The sequence below is a fragment of the Phoenix dactylifera genome, chromosome 4 (assembly GCF_051530095.1).
Source record: "Phoenix dactylifera cultivar Ajwa chromosome 4, Ajwa_hap1_PhDact_Kaust_v1.1, whole genome shotgun sequence".
Taxonomy (NCBI): domain Eukaryota; kingdom Viridiplantae; phylum Streptophyta; class Magnoliopsida; order Arecales; family Arecaceae; genus Phoenix; species Phoenix dactylifera.
Genome location: NC_143193.1, coordinates 51,903,019 through 51,924,476, shown reverse-complemented (window position 1 = coordinate 51,924,476; position 21,458 = coordinate 51,903,019). Strand labels below are relative to the sequence as shown.

General features: G+C 39.4%; 1 protein-coding gene, 1 long non-coding RNA gene and 1 pseudogene across 2 annotated transcripts; 2 read left to right on the top strand and 1 right to left on the bottom strand.

Annotated features, from left to right (window-relative positions):
• Positions 1 to 711: 711 nt before the first annotated feature.
• Positions 712 to 2,006, top strand: LOC149767832 (uncharacterized). The gene is made up of 2 exons (XR_016400365.1): positions 712 to 1,348; positions 1,454 to 2,006. It is a non-coding gene; the product is annotated as an uncharacterized LOC149767832 (long non-coding RNA).
• A 15-nt stretch (positions 2,007 to 2,021) lies between these two features.
• On the bottom strand, positions 2,022 to 3,590 carry LOC103701389 (aldehyde oxidase GLOX pseudogene; annotated as a pseudogene).
• A 4,404-nt stretch (positions 3,591 to 7,994) lies between these two features.
• On the top strand, positions 7,995 to 21,444 carry LOC103701266 (long chain acyl-CoA synthetase 9, chloroplastic-like). The gene is made up of 12 exons (XM_039133217.3): positions 7,995 to 8,407; positions 9,320 to 9,847; positions 10,828 to 10,908; positions 11,348 to 11,620; positions 14,257 to 14,388; positions 14,509 to 14,682; positions 14,786 to 15,015; positions 17,151 to 17,268; positions 18,328 to 18,459; positions 18,546 to 18,680; positions 18,785 to 18,991; positions 21,074 to 21,444. Exons 2-12 carry the CDS (start codon positions 9,401 to 9,403, stop codon positions 21,236 to 21,238), a joined length of 2,094 nt encoding a protein of 697 aa, XP_038989145.3. The 5' UTR covers positions 7,995 to 8,407; positions 9,320 to 9,400; the 3' UTR covers positions 21,239 to 21,444.
• The last annotated feature ends 14 nt before the right edge of the window (positions 21,445 to 21,458 follow it).

Here is a 21,458-nt window from a genome sequence, read left to right as displayed (position 1 = left end):
AGCCATAGTTTCTTTTGCATCTGACACTTTGTTATTGCTGCCTTTTCCAAGATTGTTTCAGTAGTAATTTTGCTATTTTTCGTCTCTCATGAAGTGAATTGAAGCAGTGTTTTCAGCATCTTGTGGTCTTTAGACAAGCTTGTGCCTCATTGTGTCTGTCTCTGAAGTGAAAAGATTTGTGTGAAATTCTTTAATAGCTTTTCTCCTAAGATGAGTTCCAACAGTTCTCTTGTTAATGAGTTTGATATTGATTAGATTTATCTACAGTGGAAGTGATGTCCCTAGATTATAGCATGCTAAGTTTGACTAGGTGATGCTTTAGTGCTGACTTTAAGAAGAAAGTGTATTGATGTTTGGTACCAAATGAGACCTGTTTATGTGTTCATCATTGCCTTGTTTGTATCGTGGACGTGAAAGGAAAGCATGTAGGAAAGATACCTCCTTGGAGCAAGATGCTGAATATATATATATATATATATATATATATATATATATATATATATATATATATCCTGGCCTGGTGTTTTGAGTGGCAAGAGAAATAGAGAAGCAGCAATGGTTCATGTCTAACTGGCGATCTTGACGTTATTTATATATTTTGCTTCAAATACTTGAAGCTCTGCAGAAGTTATGAACTGCATTTGGGGAGTAGAATATATATATATATATATATATATATATATATATATATATATATATATATATATATATATATATATATATATATATATATATCCTGGCCTGGTGTTTTGAGTGGCAAGAGAAATAGAGAAGCAGCAATGGTTCATGTCTAACTGGCGATCTTGACGTTATTTATATATTTTGCTTCAAATACTTGAAGCTCTGCAGAAGTTATGAACTGCATTTGGGGAGTAGATGATATGTAATGCTGAAGTAGGGATAAATTGGATTGGTGTTTTGGGGATTTCCCTGTAACTTTTTTAGGAGCCAATAGCATTATTCGCCTGCTAATGAGTTTGGTGTTGTTTAGATCTACTTTTTGATACATGTTGGAATGCCGTGAGAAACCAGGAAATCCAGAGTTCAGGTCATCCAAATTATGACTCCACTTGTGGTCCCCAACTAATGAAGACATATATGATGCATGAATGGGGGATGGTAGAAGTTAACATTAATCTGGTTGGGCAGCTTTTTTTCAAGAAAGAATTATTACATATATTTTTGCTGCTAGTTCAAGACAGGCATGCTATAAACAGTTGGACACCAACCTGAAAGTTCCTCAATGCATCAAGTGTCTGAATAACTTGGTTTCAGAAAACACTGACTGCTATTGTTTGGGTGGCTGGATGTATCTGCTGCCATTCTGATGACAGATTTCAGATGATGGGTATCGCATCCTTTTTGAGCTTAGCACCACTTGATTTTTGGACTTACGGCAATTTGTTAATTTTGTTAGTTGATTTGTAATTTTTTGCTTTGATTTGCGTTGCAGCTCTTATTCCAGTTATTGATGAGTATATTAAGTTCAGATCCTATTTCTCATTCTGAAACATGTATCTGATCATGACACCTAAAGCTACTGCATTAGCTTCCATTGATGTACTCGGTGGTTCTGTAACAGCTTGGCTGTAGCACTGTAAAGTCAACTAGTAAAACTCAATGAAAACTAGCGACCAACCAACGGTCGCATCTTCGCAACTTTTATGAAAGTATTTGACCATCATACTATTGGTAGAAGAACACAATTTAATCAACCTTGCCGCATGCGATAAAATTGAGACAAAACAAGGTGGGCATCAATAGGGAAATGTTAAAATTTTGAGAACATATTTGCATAGGTTTTATGCTTCTTTTGTTTTTTCTGAGGCGTCGTTTCGGTGAGCCTGATTCATGTCATTTCTTTGCGCGACAGTCATGTTTAAGAGTATTTGTAACCATCCCATTCCACGCATTATAAGACATCCGCCCAGCCAATTCCAAGTTATACATAACTCATTATCAGCCCTCTAAACTCAATCCAACGAACAAAGAAGGATCCAAGAAAAGGCAAGGCAGGATGGTCACGGGGTAGGGCGGATCCGGACCCACACCCCCTGGCTGGGCAGCCCGGCGTGCACCACGAACCAGAGGTAGTACCCCGGCGGCGCCACCTCCGGCGAGGGCGGCGCCTCCGCCTCCGCCACGTACTCGAAGGGCCCCACCTGCGTCACCCTCCCAACCGGCAGCACCACCGCACGCTGGTTCATCCCCACCGCGTGCGTCGCGAATCCCGGCGCCATCGCCACCACCTCCACCAAGCCCGTCCCTGTCCACTCCACGTACGCCACCACCTCGAACCGCACCGCCACCACCTCCCCGTACCCCACCTCTGCCTCCTGCGCGCCCACCGCCACCACCCGCGGCCCCGCGGACGCCACATACGGCGGGCGGAACGCCTCTAGGCTCAGCTCCGTCGGGTACGTCACGTTCGTGAAGTTGTACCCTACGTGCGGGTTGCTCCCCCCGACCAACACTCGTCCGTATGGGTCCAGAAGCGCGGTCGAGTGGTACAACCGCGGGATGCTCGACCCGTTCAGCACCGTGAACCGGAGCTCGGCCGAGGCGCCTGGGCTGTAGAGAACCGGGTTCATGACCGGTTCGCGGGCGAGCTCCCAACCGGCGGTCCCGGCGGCGGCGCCGTTGACGATGAGGACGTCGCCGGTGGGGAGGAGGACCATGTCCCCCATGACCCGGGGCATCGGCATAGTCTCCATGATCCAGGCTGGGTTCGGGTCGGCCGGGCCGATCCGGCCGCAGGTGGTGGCGGCGGGGAGGAAGACACCGCGGAGGGCGCTCTCGTAGGAGCCGCGGGGGGCGCCGCCGCAGATAAGGACCTCGGGCCGTGGGAGGGTGGTGCCGCCAGGGGCCAGGCGGAGGGGGAGGAGGACGGAGGACCCGGAGCTAGGGTAGTTGCGGGGGACGTCGTCGGGGATGGGCGGGAGGCGGCGGAGGACCTGGTGGCTGGCGATGTCGAGGATGACGGCGCGGGTGTTGGCGAAGACGAAGAGAGTGCCATCGGGAAGGAAGTGGAGGAACGGGTACAGGTTGTTCTCCGCGTTGGCGTCGCGAGTCTCCTCCAAGAACGGGAACGGAAAGAGAGCTCCGTGGCCACCACTGCCGGCGGCGGATTCTTGGCTGGGGAAGAACTCGTAGGAGAACTGACGGCGGCCGCCTACGATGAGGACACGGCCGTCGGGGAGGAGCTGGTCCGAGGCGTACCAGCGGCGGACGGCGAGGTAGGAGGGGAGCTCTTGCCAGTCGGCGAGGGGATCGCCGGAGACGGAATCAAAGAGGCGGATGGAGTGGTCCCCGTCGTTGAAGCCGCCGGACTGGAGGAGGGTGCCGTTGGGGAGGAGGGCGCCGGAGGAGCACCATGTGTCGGAGAGGAGGGTGAGGGGGCGGAGGGCGGCGGAGGGGAGGTCGAGGAGGACGGAATGGGCGGTGCAGTCGATAGGGAGGGCGAGGTCGGCAGGGTCGGAGCGGCAGCGGCCGCCGGGGAGGGAGATGTTGGAGGGACCGAAGTCGGTGCGGTCGAACATCACCACCTTGTCGCCGGGGAGCAGCTGCATGTGCATTGCCGAGATGCCGATGCTCGCATGGAGAAGCTGCCACTCCCCGCCGCTGCCCCACGGCGGCGCCACTACTCCCTCGACCAGAAGAAGAAATGAAGCCAAAAGAAAGGTGGCGGTGGCGTTCCTTGTTCTTGTTTTGGTTCTTCTTGTTCCAGTCGGAGTTGGGATGGTTTTCTCCATGGCTCTCATCTTCTTGGGGTGTTAACCTGGTGGTGGGTTTGAGGGGTTTTAGAGGGTTTCTTGGGTTCTTGAGAGTGAGCAGATGGAGAGGAGTTGGGAGGAGGAAAGCACACAAAAATGGGACGATTTCGATGCATGGAGGAAGGAAAGTAGCGCACAGGTGACATGTGGCTCGTTTTCTTCACAATCGACGTCATTGACGAGTTTGACCGTAGGGTCAATTAGAAAGGTGGCTTTGTCAAGGTTGGTGAGTAGCAGGAGAGAATTGTAGAAAAGGGAATGGTTGACAATTTTTGTGGCCGTTGGATTTTTTGGGCCGCTGGGTGTGCCGGTGGTTAATTAGCTCGAGCTGCATGCTTGTCCGCACTGACTCACCGAGTAGTCTATATATATATATATATATATATATATATATATATATATATATATATATATATAGATCGGCTGCTCATACTAATTTCTGACCATAGCCAACAATGTCAAGATAAAAAAGACAGCTTAGTAAAAGAAAAACAATAGAACTCTGGGTCCAAAGAAACTTGTTGGAGTAATATACAATGTAGGAGGCAACCCAGTTAGCAGCCCTGTTTGCCTCTCGGTATACATGCATGGTCTGCAAGGTATCACACTCCCTTACCAGCCACCATATATCAAGAATATGCTCCCAGCCCCAAACACATATCGTATAGAAAATTCTCTCCTATGTTGTCTTGAGCTACGTTCCAATGGCTAATGCCTCGAAAGAGTGTCGACCTCCATCCCCCCTACGCAACAACCAACCTAGAGTCCTGGTTCCTAATCCCAAATGTAGCTCAGCTCTGTCGCCGCCACTTGGCATGCTTCCATCAAAATTCATCTTAAATTGGTCGGGGGTGGAGGTTCTGAAGAAACAAGGACGAATAATGTAGTAGCAAAAAGGGGGTTCCAATTTTTTCTAGCCATCTTAGATGAGTAGTGTTTTTCATCCAACTGCATTCATTTCCATGAGATGCTATCCGTGTTCAAGGAGATCGCTTTCATATGGAAATCTCGGCCTTGGATCTGATCCTAAGGATGCTTAAAAATAATATATAAAAAAGATATGTATGCAGTGAGAGATGATTTCTATATTTTTAAATAGATGATATTAAAACCAAAGTGGAGCAACTTTATCATCACATCGCAATATGTTCTTTAATATTATGAGTTACATTCAAGTGGAATAATATTCTGCAGTTCAGAAAATATAAGGGTAACATCTTAGCTATTTCATATAAATTTAAAATTTTATGCTGTCTGCGACTAGATCATTTGTAGATTTGGAGCAAGGATAGCATGAAAGAAGGCCGTAGGTGCAAGGTATTCCCGATGTTCGACATTTTTTTGTTTGGGGTGGCACATATATTCTATTTGAGAGAAATTTTAGACAGCCTCCATTTTCGCACCTGATTTCATATAGGGCTCGTTTGGTTCGCAGGAAGCATTTTTTCTTTTAGGAATATGACTTCTGTGAAGCAGATTTCTAGAAAAAAGATGCTTAGGAAAGTACTTTTGGCATGTTTGGTTGACCATGGGGAAGTGACAAATTTCTAAAGTGCTTATATTTGGTTGACCATCCACTTTTCTGAAAAAATTATGTATAATTTCTATTATACCCTTAATAAAAATTAGGTCTTTAATATCTCTATAATGATTCTTTAATGCTGAAGGGCCTTTTTGGGAAAAAATAAAAATTGAGTGATTCCCGCCTTATGGAGACTTTTTCATGAAATGTGGGAATCATATTCCCATGGGAATACAACTTTTCCATCTCTCTCCTTTTGAAAACTCCAACCAAACAAGAGCATCTCATTACTTTTCCGTTGACCACACTTTCCTCCCTTCTTTTCTCGCGAACCAAACGAGCCCTATAGTTCTTTTGCAGCAATCCCTCCTACTCTGATAGAAAAATGTAGTTCCATATACCCTAATTGCAGCAGAGGACTCGTACTTTTAGAAGAAATTATCCACCAACATGGCCATGCACCATGCCAATTTTGTCATTCTATTTTTACGAGCCAGTCATCGAGATGAGTGCCTGACGAATAAGGCTAACAGAAATGAACAAAAATCATATAGGCAGGGCATCAGAGAAATATAGAGTGAGCTTCTTATTTTGCCATGTTTCCTTTAGCACCTATCTTAAAGAAAAAAATCTAAAAGCTAAAGACTCCTCTTACTAATGGAGCCATTAGTTTCGTAATTTTTTTTAAAAGAAGTATGGCATCCTTTTTCTTCCTTATTTTCAGAACCTAATTATTACTAGTATACATTATATAATCAGATGATGCATACCAAATAAACTAATCATAAATCAAGTCAATACACATCTCTAAATAAATCGATACATAATTTTCAGAACAAAATATTCACTAGTATACAATACATAGTCTGATGATACACACTTAGCAATTTAAACAAAACTATAAAATAATGTACTAGTATTGTTGAGCATCATTTTCTGAAAAATGTATTTAAATATGTATATTGGCTTGCTAGATAATTAATTTATTTGATGTGCATTACATGGCTATATAGTATGTACTGATAAAAAAACATACTCTGAAAACTATGTATCGATTTGCCTAAATATGTGTATTAGATCAATGTTAGGTGTGCATCAAAGAGACCTGCAATATGTATCAAGAAATCAATGAGTGTATATCACCCGACCAGAGAGTGTGTACCGGTAAATATGATGTTTCAAAAATTATGTATCAATTTATTTTGAGATGTGTATTGGATTATTAAATGACTAATTTGCCAAGTATGAATTATCTAGTCGTGTACTAGAAACTACCTATTAATTTATCTAGAGATACATATTAACTTGTTAGATGATTAATTTGCTTGTCATGTATCATCTAACTATATAATATGTACTGATAAAAAGTATATTCTAAAAATAAGAATAAAAAGGATGCTGCATTTTTTTCGTAATCACGTGATTGACTACTTTATTAGTAAATTAGAAAAGATGTTTTTTTTCTCTCCTCACAGTGCCTTTACTTTTAGGAATTAAACAGGATAATGCTCGATTGAAATCAGGACAAGGGCAACATTGAGCTAAAATTACCAATATCTAACAGCTAATGGCATCTTCTCGAATTGTTAAAATTCCCAAATTCAAACACCGTCTAGGTCATCAGCTTAGAATGTTGGAGTCAAATGGTTGATTAACATATATAATTAGGGGGGCCAAACCCACCCATGTAGCAGCTCTTACTGGCTCTTCTTTCATCAAAAAATGTTTAAAACAGATTGCAAGTGTGCCCTCTTCGGTTTATAAGTTGCTTCATAAGTACGAACTAAGTAGAAGGCATTCGGTCTCTATATTTAATTGACGTAGCTTGGAATAGGTTGCCGGGTAGTTCTATATACACCCCCCCTATTGCTCAGGACACCCCCCAAAAACCAAAAATAAAATACCCAAACTAACCTTTAGTGTAATTACCATATTGCCCTTGAAATTTTCTCATACACCCCCCTTCCTCCTCCTCCGTTTCGTTTTGAAAAGAAAAAAAAAAACATCCCTCAAACCCCCCTTAAACCCCTCCTCCCCCGTTCCCCCTTCTCCCTCTCGTCGCCGGCATTCTCCCGATCTCCGACCACCTCGCCGGCTTCTCCCGGAACCACCTCGCCGGCTTCTCCCGAATTTTTTTTTTCACGGTTCGTGCTCCGTTCGGCACTGGATCGCCGAACAAAAGGCTTCTGTTCGGCTGAACAGTGCCGAACAGAAGCCTTCTGTTCGGCAACCCTCAACCGAACAGATCTGTTCGGCTGCACCGTGCCGAACAGAAGGCTTCTGTCCGGCACTGTTCAGCCGAACAGAAGCCTTTTGTTCGGCGATCCAGTGCCGAACGGAGCACGAACCGTGAAAAAAAAAATTTTCGGGAGAAGCCGGCGAGGTGGTTCCGGGAGAAGCCGGCGAGGTAGTCGGAGATCGGGAGAATGCCGGCGACGAGAGGGAGAAGGGGGAACGGGGGGGTTTTGGGCGTTGGCGAGGTGTTTTGGAGGGGAAGAGCGGGGTGGGGGGGGGGGTTTGGGGGGTGTAGAGAGCAATTTAGGTGAGGGGGTGGGGAGGGTGGGGGGTAATTTAGGAATTTTTAATTTTTTAGGGGTGTCCTTAGCAAATGGGGGGGTGTAGAGAGTATTTAATTTTTTTTAAATTTTTGGGGGGTGTCCTGAGCAATAAGGGGGGTGTATATAGAACCACCCTGGGTTGCCCCGATAGAATTTTAGCCTCGTTTCAGCGGTGCTACCACTTGGGAGCTCTGCCATTTTTTTTTTTTTTCAAAGCCCATTTAAAGCGATTCGTCCTCGTGTTCTCCGATCCGACTTCGAGCATTCGACAACTGGAATGAATACGGAAGCAAACGAAACGGAACTCGCCGACGCGAGTTAAACAAAACGGCAGGGAGAAAGAGAGGGTTGGACGAAGACACCGTCCTGAGAACCCAAGCTCTGTATCTCTCGTGGGCTCCGCCCCTCTTCTCCCCCACCTTATAAACCTTTCTCTCAGATCCCCTCTTCCTAGGGTTCCTCTTTTTCCAAGGAGAAGAAGGCGGCGAATTGAAGCCCTGATCGACGGATCTCGTCATCGAATCACGCCCGTCATTTAATGGTGGAGGTCAGAGGTGCGCTATATGTCGTGAATCGTTTACTTGCTTTTTTTTTTTTTTTTTCTCCCCATCAAGATTCGTTCTTGATGATTGTCTTCTTGGTTTCAATTTGGTATCTCGGACGGATGGTTTTTGGTTTCCTGATGGGTTTCGAACGTGTGTGCGGTTTCTTGGTTTCAAGTAGGTCGGAGATTTTGTTGATCTGGGAGCTATGGGAACTGATCGTGGCTTTCGTGATGCGCGTGATATGACGAAAATTTATTCCTATTTGTCGATTTGGATGGGTTTTCGAATTAAAGATGGTTGTCTGGTTTAGTTTAGTTTTTTCCCCCTATGTGGACGATTTAACTATTCTTAATGTGCAAATGCTTGGCTAAATAAGTAAAAATTAGAAGTAGAAGAAAAATATGAACTTTGAAATTTTCGGCTTGGAATTTGAGTAGGGTTCTTGAAATTAATTTTCCTTCCCAGAATATAAAAAGATGGATGACGGGGTTTCATCACTGGAACAGTGCTTCTTTCTTTTGCTTCTCTGTTAGATCAAATTCATGGTTTCTCAACCCTTTCTCTTTTCTGAGCTGAATTTGTGGAAAAGGCTTATTGTCAGGTTTTATGTTTAGAAACATGGATTTCGAATTTCATCAACTTTTAATATTGCCCTCACATTTGGGTTTCTAGAGTCAAAATAACGAATGAACTCCTCAGATTGAAAAAGGTCAAATTTAGTTATCAATGAGACTAGCACACAGCAGTTAGATTTACGTAGTAGGAGATGTAAAATACAGCTAAAAAAAACTTTGCGTATGGTGCAATTTGTCCATTCTCGAAGAAGTCTTTTTCTTGTTTATTTCAGAAATATATTTATTTGAGTATTGCTTTTTGTTGCTATTGTTGAAGCTTCATTATGGGAAAAAAAATGCCTGGCAGGTTTGCATGGTGTCAAGTCTTTCAGTTGAAAGTTTCTGCTGTTCTTGAGCAGTAGGAAATTAAATAACTTCCTTGGAAGATATGAATCCATATATTTTTGGCATCTTTGTCCCCCTTCTGTTCTCTTTTGTGTTACGGAAAACAAGGGATGGGAAAAAAAGGGGAGTGCTTGCTGATGTTGGTGGAGAGCCTGGATATGCAATTCGTAACTACCGTTTCACTTCCCCAGTGGAAACACAATGGGAAGGGATCAAAACACTTGCTGAGCTGTTTGAGAAATCCTGCAAGCTGTTTCCGTACAAGCCTTTATTTGGCTCCCGGAAGCTTCTTTCGAGGGAAACAGAACAAACTCAGGATGGTAGATCTTTTGAGAAGCTCCATTTGGGGAACTATGAATGGATGAGTTATGGTGAAGCCTTCAAAGCCGTCTGCAGTTTTGCATCCGGTCTAGTGCATCTCGGCCACAAAAAGGGTGAGCGCGTCGCTATCTTTGCTGACACACGGGCAGAGTGGCTAATTGCCTTGCAGGTGGTTTATCTGATCCGATAACTTTGGTATGCTGGAAAGGAAATTTGTTATCTAAAAACTGTTCAATTTGATGCTGTATGCATGAGAATTTTACTTTTCTTTATGCGTAGTAAAAGATAAAGATTCTTATGATGTGTAAGCACAGAATGTGGGCATAGGTGGGTATATGCTTCTTTGCATTTTTATTTTAGTTAGATGTGCTTTATAGTGATTAAGAAAATGGAAGTTTAAAGGGTGAAGTATCTTATTTTCATATTACATGACTATGATCAAATGCTAACGAAATTTAAATTAAAAAATTTAAATACTAAAAATACAAAACCACATTTGCTTAGCATAGACTAAAGAGTATTATTATAAAATATAGGACACAATTCAACTTGGAACTGTCATACAATATGAGTATGTTCTATAAGCAATTACTTATTGAATTTTATCTTGTTTTTTGTAAGTGGCATGTTATATCCCAACACTATTTAAAGGTGTCTTAATTTTCCCACTTTTCAATTCCCACAGTAAACCTAATAGACTTCTCTCTTGAAAAGTTTATATTGTTCTAATCTAATCCATAAAAAAATGGATTCTAGCATTGATGGACTCTAAGTTGAAGTCACCCAAAGAAACAATATCCTTAAGTTGGGATTCCCAAGATTTTTTGCCTAACAAGAGTCGCATGTCTGCCAAAATCCAAATTGACAGTGATTTGTTTATCATAGCAAAATTTATTTTTTTTTGCATTAATGCAATATAAAATAAATCTTAAACAATGTATTTGTTGGCTTTATATCTAATATCTTTGGCCATAGCCATGTGCATTATAACTAGTAATCTTGAAATGCAAATTAATGTCTTGCAAGATTTTTACCTAAGGTTTTTGACTTTGTGGCAGTACTAAGTGTAATGCATAACAGTTACATTATTTCCTGCTGACTTTCATTTTCAAGTTGCTAATGCTGGTCATTTTGGCTTTTCCTGAATAGGGTTGCTTCAGGCAAAATATCACAGTGGTCACTATATATGCTTCCTTGGGGGAGGAGGCTCTTTGTCACTCATTAAATGAGGTCAGATGTTGCACATTTTCTCCACATTTAGAGTCTATATAATCCTGCATCAATTTGACTAAAGTTTGATGTATAACATGCCCTGATGATTTATATGCTTTCAAATTCTGCTCACATTTCAGCTGATATAGCCAGATTTATGTATTTCAATCTTGTGACATATATAGTTAAGCGTATGTGGTGGTGTAGGCCTTGTTATGCTTAAAAGTATTGTTATTGTCCTCTTGTAATATTTATTCTACTCAGTCGGAAGTGATTTGGTCATTCAAATGTGCACTTTTCTGTTCCTAAGCTTTACATTTTATTTATACCTAAAGTGTACTTTATCTATATCCATAGTTTACTTATGTTTTTCCCCATTCCATCAATCTTTTTCTTGTAATGGCGTTGCATTGATATTTCCAGATACTTAACAGGTTTTTTCATTATTATTGTTCAGACAGAGGTTTCGACTGTAATCTGTGGTCGTCAAGAATTAAAAAAGCTGGCTAATATAAGTGGACAAGTTGACACCATAAAGCGTGTGATTTATGTGAATGATGAGGGTATCTCAAGTGAAGTATCATTTGCTGAGAAGAATACTAGTTGGACTATAACATCATTTGTGGAAGTAGAGATACTGGGTCGGGAAAATCCTGTTGATGCAGATTTGCCTGTCTCAGCTGACATTGCAGTGATAATGTATACGAGTGGTAGCACTGGCTTGCCTAAGGTTGGTTTCAGCTCTAACATTCTTTTCTTTATATTAGTTTACATAGTATATTTTATGATGTTTTTACAAATCATTTTATTTTTCTGACTGGTAAGCTGGGTTTGAAGCTATCTTATTGCAGGGTTAACAATGTTTTAACCTTACGACCTCAGATTGCTAAACATTTCAAATTTGCTGAGCTATGTGATTACAGTTTCCTTGTCATGATATGTACTATACCTGTTATTTAACCACGTGTCTTGATTAGTAATTTTGTTCTGTCAGCCATCAACTTTGATTCTCTGAGAAAGTTCAGATATGTGCATGCATTCATACGTCTATCTATTCGCTATTTGCTTGATCACTAAACAGTTATTTTAGTTACTTTATTTGTTAGTTATCAAATTATTTTTTTTATAAAGGAGTTCATCTACATGCATAGCTAGTTGGTGTTGAAATTCCTTGGCCTCCTTTTATTTCTTTGCAAGCTTTACAAGAAAAATCAATTATTCTGAAATTTCAATTTTTATATGCTTTGTTACATATCCTTGTCATTTTCTTTTATCTCTAACTGAATTTGTCACCGTATCCATATGCTTTGTTACATATCCTTGTCATTTTCTTTCCTTGACCTCTGTATATTTCTAAGTCCTCTGTTTCTCACTTTCAATTGAAAGCACCTTTTTTGTCCGTGGCTGTCTTTTGGGTCCTTACATTTCATACAAACTGTTTTTGCCTACAGTGCCCTTTTTTGAACTCCCTAGTAATTTTTTTAATTATTTATAATTAAATTTGCTGTCAGAACTCTTATTTATATTTGTTTGCTTTTTTATAAAGTAAACCGTACTTTCTTTTGCTATTGCTTTCACTTCAATTCTTGGTTATATTTTGGTAATATGATCCATGAAAAATATTGCATACGAGGAATGGATCCCCATGAGAAATCAAGGGCTCAAGATTTCAGAATGACAATGTAGGTGGAATAGTGCCGGAATATGTTACTAGTTTGTTCAAAAGCCTTTCTTCTTGTCATGTTTTAGTTCCTCATTAATAAGAAAGCTGATGTCGTTAGCATGGATCTATTTACAGGATTTTTTTTAAAATAAAAAAGCTATTTGAAGGACCTTAGTTTCTAATTCTCTTAATTGTTTTATTCTTATTGAGAGATGACCACATTCAAATTTCAATGTTGCCACCATTAGGGAAACAACCTTAAGTTATAGACTTTGAGCACTCAGAATATATGGGAAGATGGGGCAACACGGCCTTACCCAAAATTATTTTCCCACTAGAGCGCCTAATATTTGGTAATATCTGTCTGTTGTTGAATTAGTCTATATTTTGGTCTCAACCATGCTTTTGATCTTCTTTTCACTGAAAGCAAACTGATTGTTTCATAAAAATCAGGAAATTAACCTCCATCATCAATTTGTCATCATTAGCGTTGAAGCTGATTGCCCATGCAACATGAGTTTGTTTTTTAACAATTCGAGAATTATTTTTGCTGCGCATGAGAAAGTCATGATTGTAACCTAGATGAGTAAGTAGTAAGTGGATAGTTGTCAATAATAAGCTCATCTTCTTGGTGCCTTACGAGCAGTTCCAAACATTCTATGTTAGCTTTTGTATCATTTGCGGCTTAGATGCTTTCAATCTCCTTTTTGCTATTCTCTGAACCATTGTTTAAATTAGTAGAGAATTTTGTTTGTGTAATTGTATGAGTTTAAAGATACAAGTTTGGAGCCTAAATCCTATCATGGTGAGTATCTGAATAGAGAATCTATGATGATAATCATGATTGACATCTAAAATGCCTGAAAACCTGAAATTAAATGTTCCAGGCTTTCATAGATATGTAATGAGTGGTAAAAAACCACTGCTTTTTTACATCAGTATAACTTTCGAAATTAGTCAAACATGGCTAATTTGGCTCATTTTGTTAACTTTTAAATGTGTAAATTGTGATTAAGAATGGAGAAGTACTAGTGCCACAAATAAATCTCACAAAAGAAGTTACAAAGGTGAAGTGTAACTTTTCTATTGCACCACTCACTGACAGCCTGTATCATGTCAATGTCATTGAGCAAAGCAATGAGAAGTTACATGTCAGATGTGCAACTTTTTCATGTGAGATTTCTGTGTTACTAAAGCATTTTGCTAGACAACATGGATCCTTGACTTACACGACCTGCCATCTGTTTTGTTGCACTAGTTCTACTAGCTGTCATATTCTATTCACTTGATACACATGTCCAAACCTTCAAGAAATGTAGGTTCTATTATTTGGTCATCTTCTATATATTTTGTCATCTCTTATTAATAAACGTCTAGCCCTCCTTTCTTTAGATAGCAAATGATGTATCATGCACCAAAAGAATCTGGGCTCGTATCGTATTAATGAAAGTCTAGCCCTCCTCTGTTTAGATGGGAAACTGTGTTGGGATGAAAACTTTTGAGTACAATTATAGCTGACCGCCTTTCTCTGTGTGTGTATGTGCGTGAGTTCTCATACATGCATGTTTGTTAGGATCCCGTTGTAGTGAGTATGCATGGGAAACAATCATTTAGATCTTTGTGTTACCAAAAACATTGTAATGCCGAGGATTCTTCTTAGGCTATTTATCATCTAATTATTTTTTCTGGCAACTTTCATGAAGGGGGTAATGATGACACATGGCAATATCCTAGCTACTGTTTCAGCTGTTATGACAATTGTCCCTGCACTTGGTAGTAAAGACAGATACCTGGCATACCTGCCTCTAGCTCATATTCTTGAGTTAGCAGCAGAGGTAAGGTTTTTTCAAATTATATCAACTTTGAACTTAGATTAAACTTTGTGCATGTCATTCATTATTAAGCTTATTCGTTTCTTTAACTGATTTTCTGTATCAACCTTATTTCCCATGTAGCATGTAATGGTTGCAGCAGGAAGTTCTATAGGATATGGGTCAGCTTTGACTCTTACTGATACATCGAACAAGGTAAAGAAAGGAACAAAGGGTGATGCTTCCGTCTTGGGACCAACACTGGTGGCTACTGTACCTGCTATTCTTGACCGTGTTCGTGATGGCGTGCGGAAACAAGTAATGCCATTTTCCATGTGTATTTTTGACTATATTTCTTCACATGATTTCTATGAGACTAATTGCATGCATTCCTTTTTCTTTTTCCCTGTCTAAATTTCAGGTAGATGCAAAGGGTGGCCTATCAAAGAAATTATTTGATATTGCATATGCTCGTAGGTTGGCAGCTATTAACGGAAGTTGGTTTGGAGCGTGGGGTCTAGAGAAAATCCTATGGGATATTCTCGTCTTCAGAAAGGTTCGAGCAGTCTTGGGAGGTCATGTCCGTTTTCTACTTTCTGGGGGGGCTCCTCTCTCTGGTGATACACAGAGATTTATCAATATATGCCTTGGGTTAGTATGATACCCGGAGATTTATCGATAAACAAAAATAATTAAAAAATAAATTATGAGTACCTATTACATGCATTTGCAGGTGTTTTAATAGTATGTGTTGTAAATAAGAATTTATGCTTTCATTATTCTATATGTTAGGAAAAGATGAAGTAGCAGCTTAAGGACTGTTGCTTCATGCAAACATAATTCTACAATAGTTTTTCCTTTGGGGATAATGGAACAAATACAACAAAATAGAATAAATACTCTTGTTGATTTTACCGATTAGTGTGTGCAGCTTAGAGCCTGAGCTGTTTGCATATTTTGACAACATTTCTAGTGCTTTTTGAGGAAGTTATTTGAGTATTTTTGTTCTTATAATTCCTGAATTTTCTATAAGTCAGTCAACTATTTTGAATGTGATAGGCATTGCATTTCATAATTCTGGGCAAGTGTCATTGAGAGATCTTGAGTGTCAATAAGTGGAGCCATGTAACTACTTAAAAATGAAGGTGCATAATTGGGCTTGACCTTTATATTTGCTGGAAAATTTAGTTAGAGGAACTCTAGATCTTAGTGTAGCAAAGAAAAGGTTGGGGAAATTTCGAAAACAAATTCAAATGTGTGGAGAGGTTTCTAGATGAACGTAAACTCTCATAATTAAGGAATTTGCTAGAACCAGTAATCTTATATCATGGCATTGTTAACTCCATAGATTAAGCTGATTTCTCAACTTGTCTATTCCTCAACCAGAAACATAATCCCCATGTTTAGTTCCTACAGAGTGCAGAAGGTTTCCATCAGGGTGGGTAATGCTGATGATAGGTGGGAAGAAATCTCTGTCTAGTAGTTTCAGATAAAGAATGCTACAAATGAGTTCCTAGATAAGGTTTGATAAGAAATATATGGTATTGAGATTACAAGAACAAGTTTTAAGTGCGATTTCAGCTTTGAATGCTGGTTGCATGTGTGGCAATACACATTGTAAAACAAGGACAGCCATCATGGCTTTTAAGAAGGTTGGAGATTTGGAAGTGATATCTCAGATTTATTTTCTCCTAAGAACTACAAAAGGTATCTTTGCCTTTTCAAGTTATCTTTTTCAATTCAATTAAACTGGAAATTTGGAGCAGCCAACATAACATCCAGGAAATATTGACTACTTTTGTCTAGTTCAAAGTTTGTACAGAAATGTCAAGACATGTTGAAAAGGTTGTTAGTTATCTTTGCCAACCTGGATTCCTTGTTGGTGACGATACCACACGAGGAGGTAAATATCCGGAAGTGTATATTATATTGGCCATTGGGCCTCATGCATGTTTGAAATTACTTTCTGCTGACATAGATTCTTTATGAAATGGTCCTATTTATTTGACATTTTTAGTAAGTTATCAAGTTGGGGTTGTCTTAATGTTGCATCCTTGCAGTATAATATCCAAGATCAATACTAGATAACGTCAACGTCTTGCCTTCTTGAAGCCATTTATTCTTCTTCAGTGACCACAGTTTTGAATGCTGGTACCAAACTCCATACCGTTTTTCCATTGGAATGGTACAATATTGAGACACTGACGCTACTATTGAACCTGATAGATTCTAAAAAAATCGAAAAACCATTGGTACCAACTGGTACAGCCCGTATGGCACCTTTGTTACACATTAGTATAGACCGGTATGGGTTGTATGTATTCGTACAGCTGTTTCAGTGTCCTGCACCTACACCAGTGCTGGTTTTGTGCCAGAAATGTACGGAACCGGCTGTACTATCCTGTTTTAATGATTTTTGAAACCATGTCAGTGATTGTCTCGTGCAATTTTAAGACGATTCTTCTGTAAAGAAGATATGGGACATGTGCAAATCCATTTTTAGTGCAAAAACTTTGGTTTCCAACTCATTTGGCACCAAGCAGCTTTCTTATAGGCGACCTTGCTATACTAAGCGAGACATGTCACTAGTTTTCGAGTTTGAATTCCTCTGAGGTTGGAAGTATTACAGCTTCAAATGTTGAGTTAATCAATTATATGTAAACATGGATCGCTTCTAGTCAATAGTTTCATTTAATTATTTGACCTAACTATATTTGCATTTTTATATCTGTTGTGGCTAAAATGCCTGTGAACCTTTAAACTGACCTGCTTTATATGATGTCCAGCGCTCCGATAGGGCAAGGATATGGTCTCACTGAAACTTGTGCTGGTGGAACATTTTCTGAATACGACGACACATCTGTTGGTCGTGTTGGTGCTCCGCTTCCTTGTTCATATATCAAGGTAAGAATGTTATTTGTTCATTTCTTTGACAAGAATAGCTTGTTGAGGATATTGTTTTGGCATGACTAGTTCCTCCTATTTCTAATGGTTTCTTTAATGCTTTTTATCATCTGCTTTCCTATGATTACACCTTTATTTGGGAAGGGAAAGGATAAGAGTTTACGATGCCTTTGTATATGCTAATCTTTGACACGTTCTTTGTTTTCATGAAGTCCACTTTACGAAGTATTCATTGTTTCATTGATTTTATTTTTCATTCTTTTATTGTTTATTACTATTCATTTCCTAAAGATTGGCAACTTTCAACGGGAGGCATAACAATTATTTTATCATTATATCATATATTGTTGGCAAAAATGAATGTATGTGGCATAAGATCGAGTCCACATGAATCCAACCCCTAGTAGTTAGTTGATCTTTTAAGAGTATATGACAATGACAGTTGAAGAACTTTTAGTTTATATAGATATATGTTTTCTTTCTACACTTCATTACTTGTATATGTTCTTAATATTCTCATTGTAACCTTTGTTATATCTTTCTCTTATCAAAATGATCAAACTACCTCTCATGGTACTATGGCATTAGAACCACATATTCATGTGGTTTTGAGGAAAAGTACCAGTTGAAGGATAAGAGGAAATCATCTTTAATTTTAGCAATATTCATGTTCTATTTCCACTCTTGTTTTTAATATCAAAGCCTAATAAAACCTCATGGAAAAAAATCAACAACATGAAGAGGTAATAGTATCTTTGCTGCCCTGGATGTTCAAGCTTTCTGAAGACTAGCCCGTGGAAGCTCATTTGTCAGGGCAACTAGATAGTATTGAGAACTGCAATTGATAAGAGGTTCCACGCATAATTTCAAATCTGATTTATTCACTATATATGCATCACCATCCAATATTTTGTAATTTCCCTTATATTCCACATGAAGAATACTTATTTTTCACTGAACACAGATGTATTGACTGAAAAAATGTCCTTTACATAGTTTTTCCTCTTATTAAGTGTAAAACTTCCACAATCATTAACATAAGGTACTTCTATGTATCAGCTGATTGATTGGCCAGAAGGCAGTTATTTAATTACAGATTCACCAATGCCTCGAGGGGAAGTAGTTATTGGGGGTCCAAACGTAACTCCAGGATATTTCAAAAATGAAGAGAAAACAAAGGAGGCTTACAAGGTAGGTTGCTACCACGATGCTGTGGGAACCTGTTTTATGTAATTCTTTCGAGGCTAATCACCAGGTATTGATGTCTTATTGCAAAGGTTGATGAAAGGAGGATGAGATGGTTTTATACTGGTGATATCGGGCGTATTCACCCTGATGGTTGCCTTGAAATTATTGATCGTAAGAAGGATATAGTGAAACTCCAGCATGGTGAATATGTTTCTTTAGGCAAGGTATGAAAATTTATATATACTGTCGTATTATTTCAAACCAACTTCACATATGAAGATTGCTCGCAAAGTCATGTTATTATCACAAAATAACTATTCCTTCACAGGTAGAAGCTGCTCTCGTTGTGAGCCTTTATGTTGACAACATCATGCTCCATTGTGATCCTTTTTACAGTTACTGTGTCGCACTTGTGGTGCCTGCACAACAAGCAGTAGAAAATTGGGCTATAAAGCAGGGAATTGCTTACAGTGATTTTGCAGATCTATGCCAAAAGGATGAAACTGTCAAAGAAGTACATGGATCATTAGTACAGGTTTGCATTTTTATTTTTCTTATTATTATATTATTACAAATAATTATAAGCAACTGTGTTAAATGCAAGGTGGTTCCCTTGGTTTCATCAAGTATGATTTACTGGGACAGCTATCCTCGTTGCCTCCAAAAATAGTTTTAAGGTTTCTAGTTTTGTAAAATCTGGTTGTAAGTTGTTAAAATGTCATTATATAATGCTCATTTTAAAAATATGCTAAGTTAGTAGGTCTGATTCATGTTTATTATTACATGTCTATTAGTAGGAGTTAAATTTTCCGAATCAGATTTAAGGGATATACTAGACATTGTTGTAATTTAGAAAATGAAACATGATGCAAACAAGAAAAAATAATCCATCTGTAGCATCTTTTTTTCTGCAAAACCTGTTCTTATGTCCTAATTGAATGCCTAGATGTATGACAAGCAAAAGATTATGACTCTGACTGACTAACATGAAATGCCTGCTGATTTTCCACACCCTATTTGGTAACTTACCATGCACTGCTAAGACACCCAGGCTATTGTATGGTGACCCTACTGATATACTCTAGGACAGCCCTACCACATTTTTCCATCTCAATTTAATGATGGTGAGAGCAGTTTTTGAAGTTTCATAATTATAGAAGAGCTTTATGATAGGGCCCATCGTGGATGCAGCTGAGAGTTTCTTTCTATTTTGTTTTAAAGAAATCTGTGAAAAATTTATTGTTGAAAGAAGTGAGGATAATAATGTTAAATTTGGAGGGGTCTATGCTACGAGCTATGTTAATAGGCATTTCCTTAGGTGGCAGTTCAAAGAAGTGGCCTATCCTGAAAGGGTCTTGCTGCAAGAAATCAGTGTTGTCAAAGGTGCACCTAGACGACATGGCCCATGCAAAGCTCAGGCCTTGCACCTTGCCTACCCCAAGGCGAGCCCCCTTTGCTTAGATGTCACAAAAGCGCGCCTTTTGTATGACTGTTGATAAAAAGCCGGGGCACAAAAAAGTGCGCCTGATTTCTTTTAAATCTCAGCTGTTGCTAATAATCATGATTTGGTGGCTTATGGTCAAAAGGGGAGCAAGATATGAAGGCAGAATCAAGAGAAAGGTGGATTGAGGGAAGATGCCAAATCCAGGGTTCTGGCATCCAGATAAGGTTTCTGATCCTTCCATCTGGTAGATTTCTTCATTCTTGTTCTACCACCAGCAGAAACAGAGGATGCCTCTGATCTTCTTCTTCGTCTTTAGCTGCTGCTGCTTTTCTCCTCTTCTTCAGCTGCACGCCTGCAGCCATTTTTCTATCCAGCAGAAAGGGAACTAGCTCCTTCTCCTCCCCCTCCCCCTCTTCAGCTGCAGCTGACTGGTAGGCCTGCAGCCATATTTGAATTTTTGATGTTTGACATGCCATATCCGGCATGTATAAATCTGAATTCTAATGCTTCTTTGTTTGTAGTGATGTTCATAAATTGATAATTCATTGTTAGAATCATGCATTCACTATTATTTGTATCTATGCTGATATTTTTGCACCTCACTTTGTCAAGGCTGTCAAGGTGTCCGCCTTGCATTATACCTTGCACCTTGCTCCAAGAAATCTTGGCGTGTTGCTGCACCTTGGGACTTTGACAACTATGCAGGAAATTAAATGAACAACCTCTAATGGAGGACAGCAATCCCACCTCTCAAATGTCTCGAGAGTGCTAAATTTTCCAAAAGTGGGAGTTAGAACACCAATTTCTTTTTTTTGTTTTTTTGGCTAAGGAATTTTCAATTTTCTTTTTAACATATGATGCTTACACATTGGTTCATAGCTCTGCTAATTATTCTGTTGTTGCTGGTTCCCGTCACTGCTACTCTATCATATGGTTATAGGGCACGCTCAATCTTTCTTTCAAGGTTGTATCGTTGCATTATTTATTTTTTCTATGGCCTTCTGCAACTGATTTATTTATGGTTGATTTCTTATCATTTATAATATTTGAAATGACCCACAAAACTGCTGGTAGGTATGTTTTCTTGTACTTGCGGCTCCCAATACTTTCTACAATGGAGAAACAGAAATACAATCAGTTGCTGATTTTTCATTTTGATCTGATATGGTACAGGCAGCAAAACAGGCACGCTTGGAGAAGTTTGAAATTCCATCCAAGATCAAATTGATTCCCAAACCATGGACACCTGAGTCTGGTCTTGTCACGGCTGCACTCAAGCTGAAGAGAGAAAACATTAGAAAGGCATTTGCTGATGATCTTGCCAAGTTGTACGCTTGAATCATAGGTTCATGAGGCTTTCAGTTTGAACAGATGCAGCAGATGGTTATTTTTTTTGTTGATGTGGAACTGTCCTTATTAACCCTATGTTCTGTGCAAGCTAATTTTGTTTTTCAATCGAAATATTTAGTTTTTAATACAGCTTATTTTTGGAGAATCTGCAATCTACAATTGCATTATTTTCAATAAGATATTAAATAAGCTCATGAACTCTTGAGTC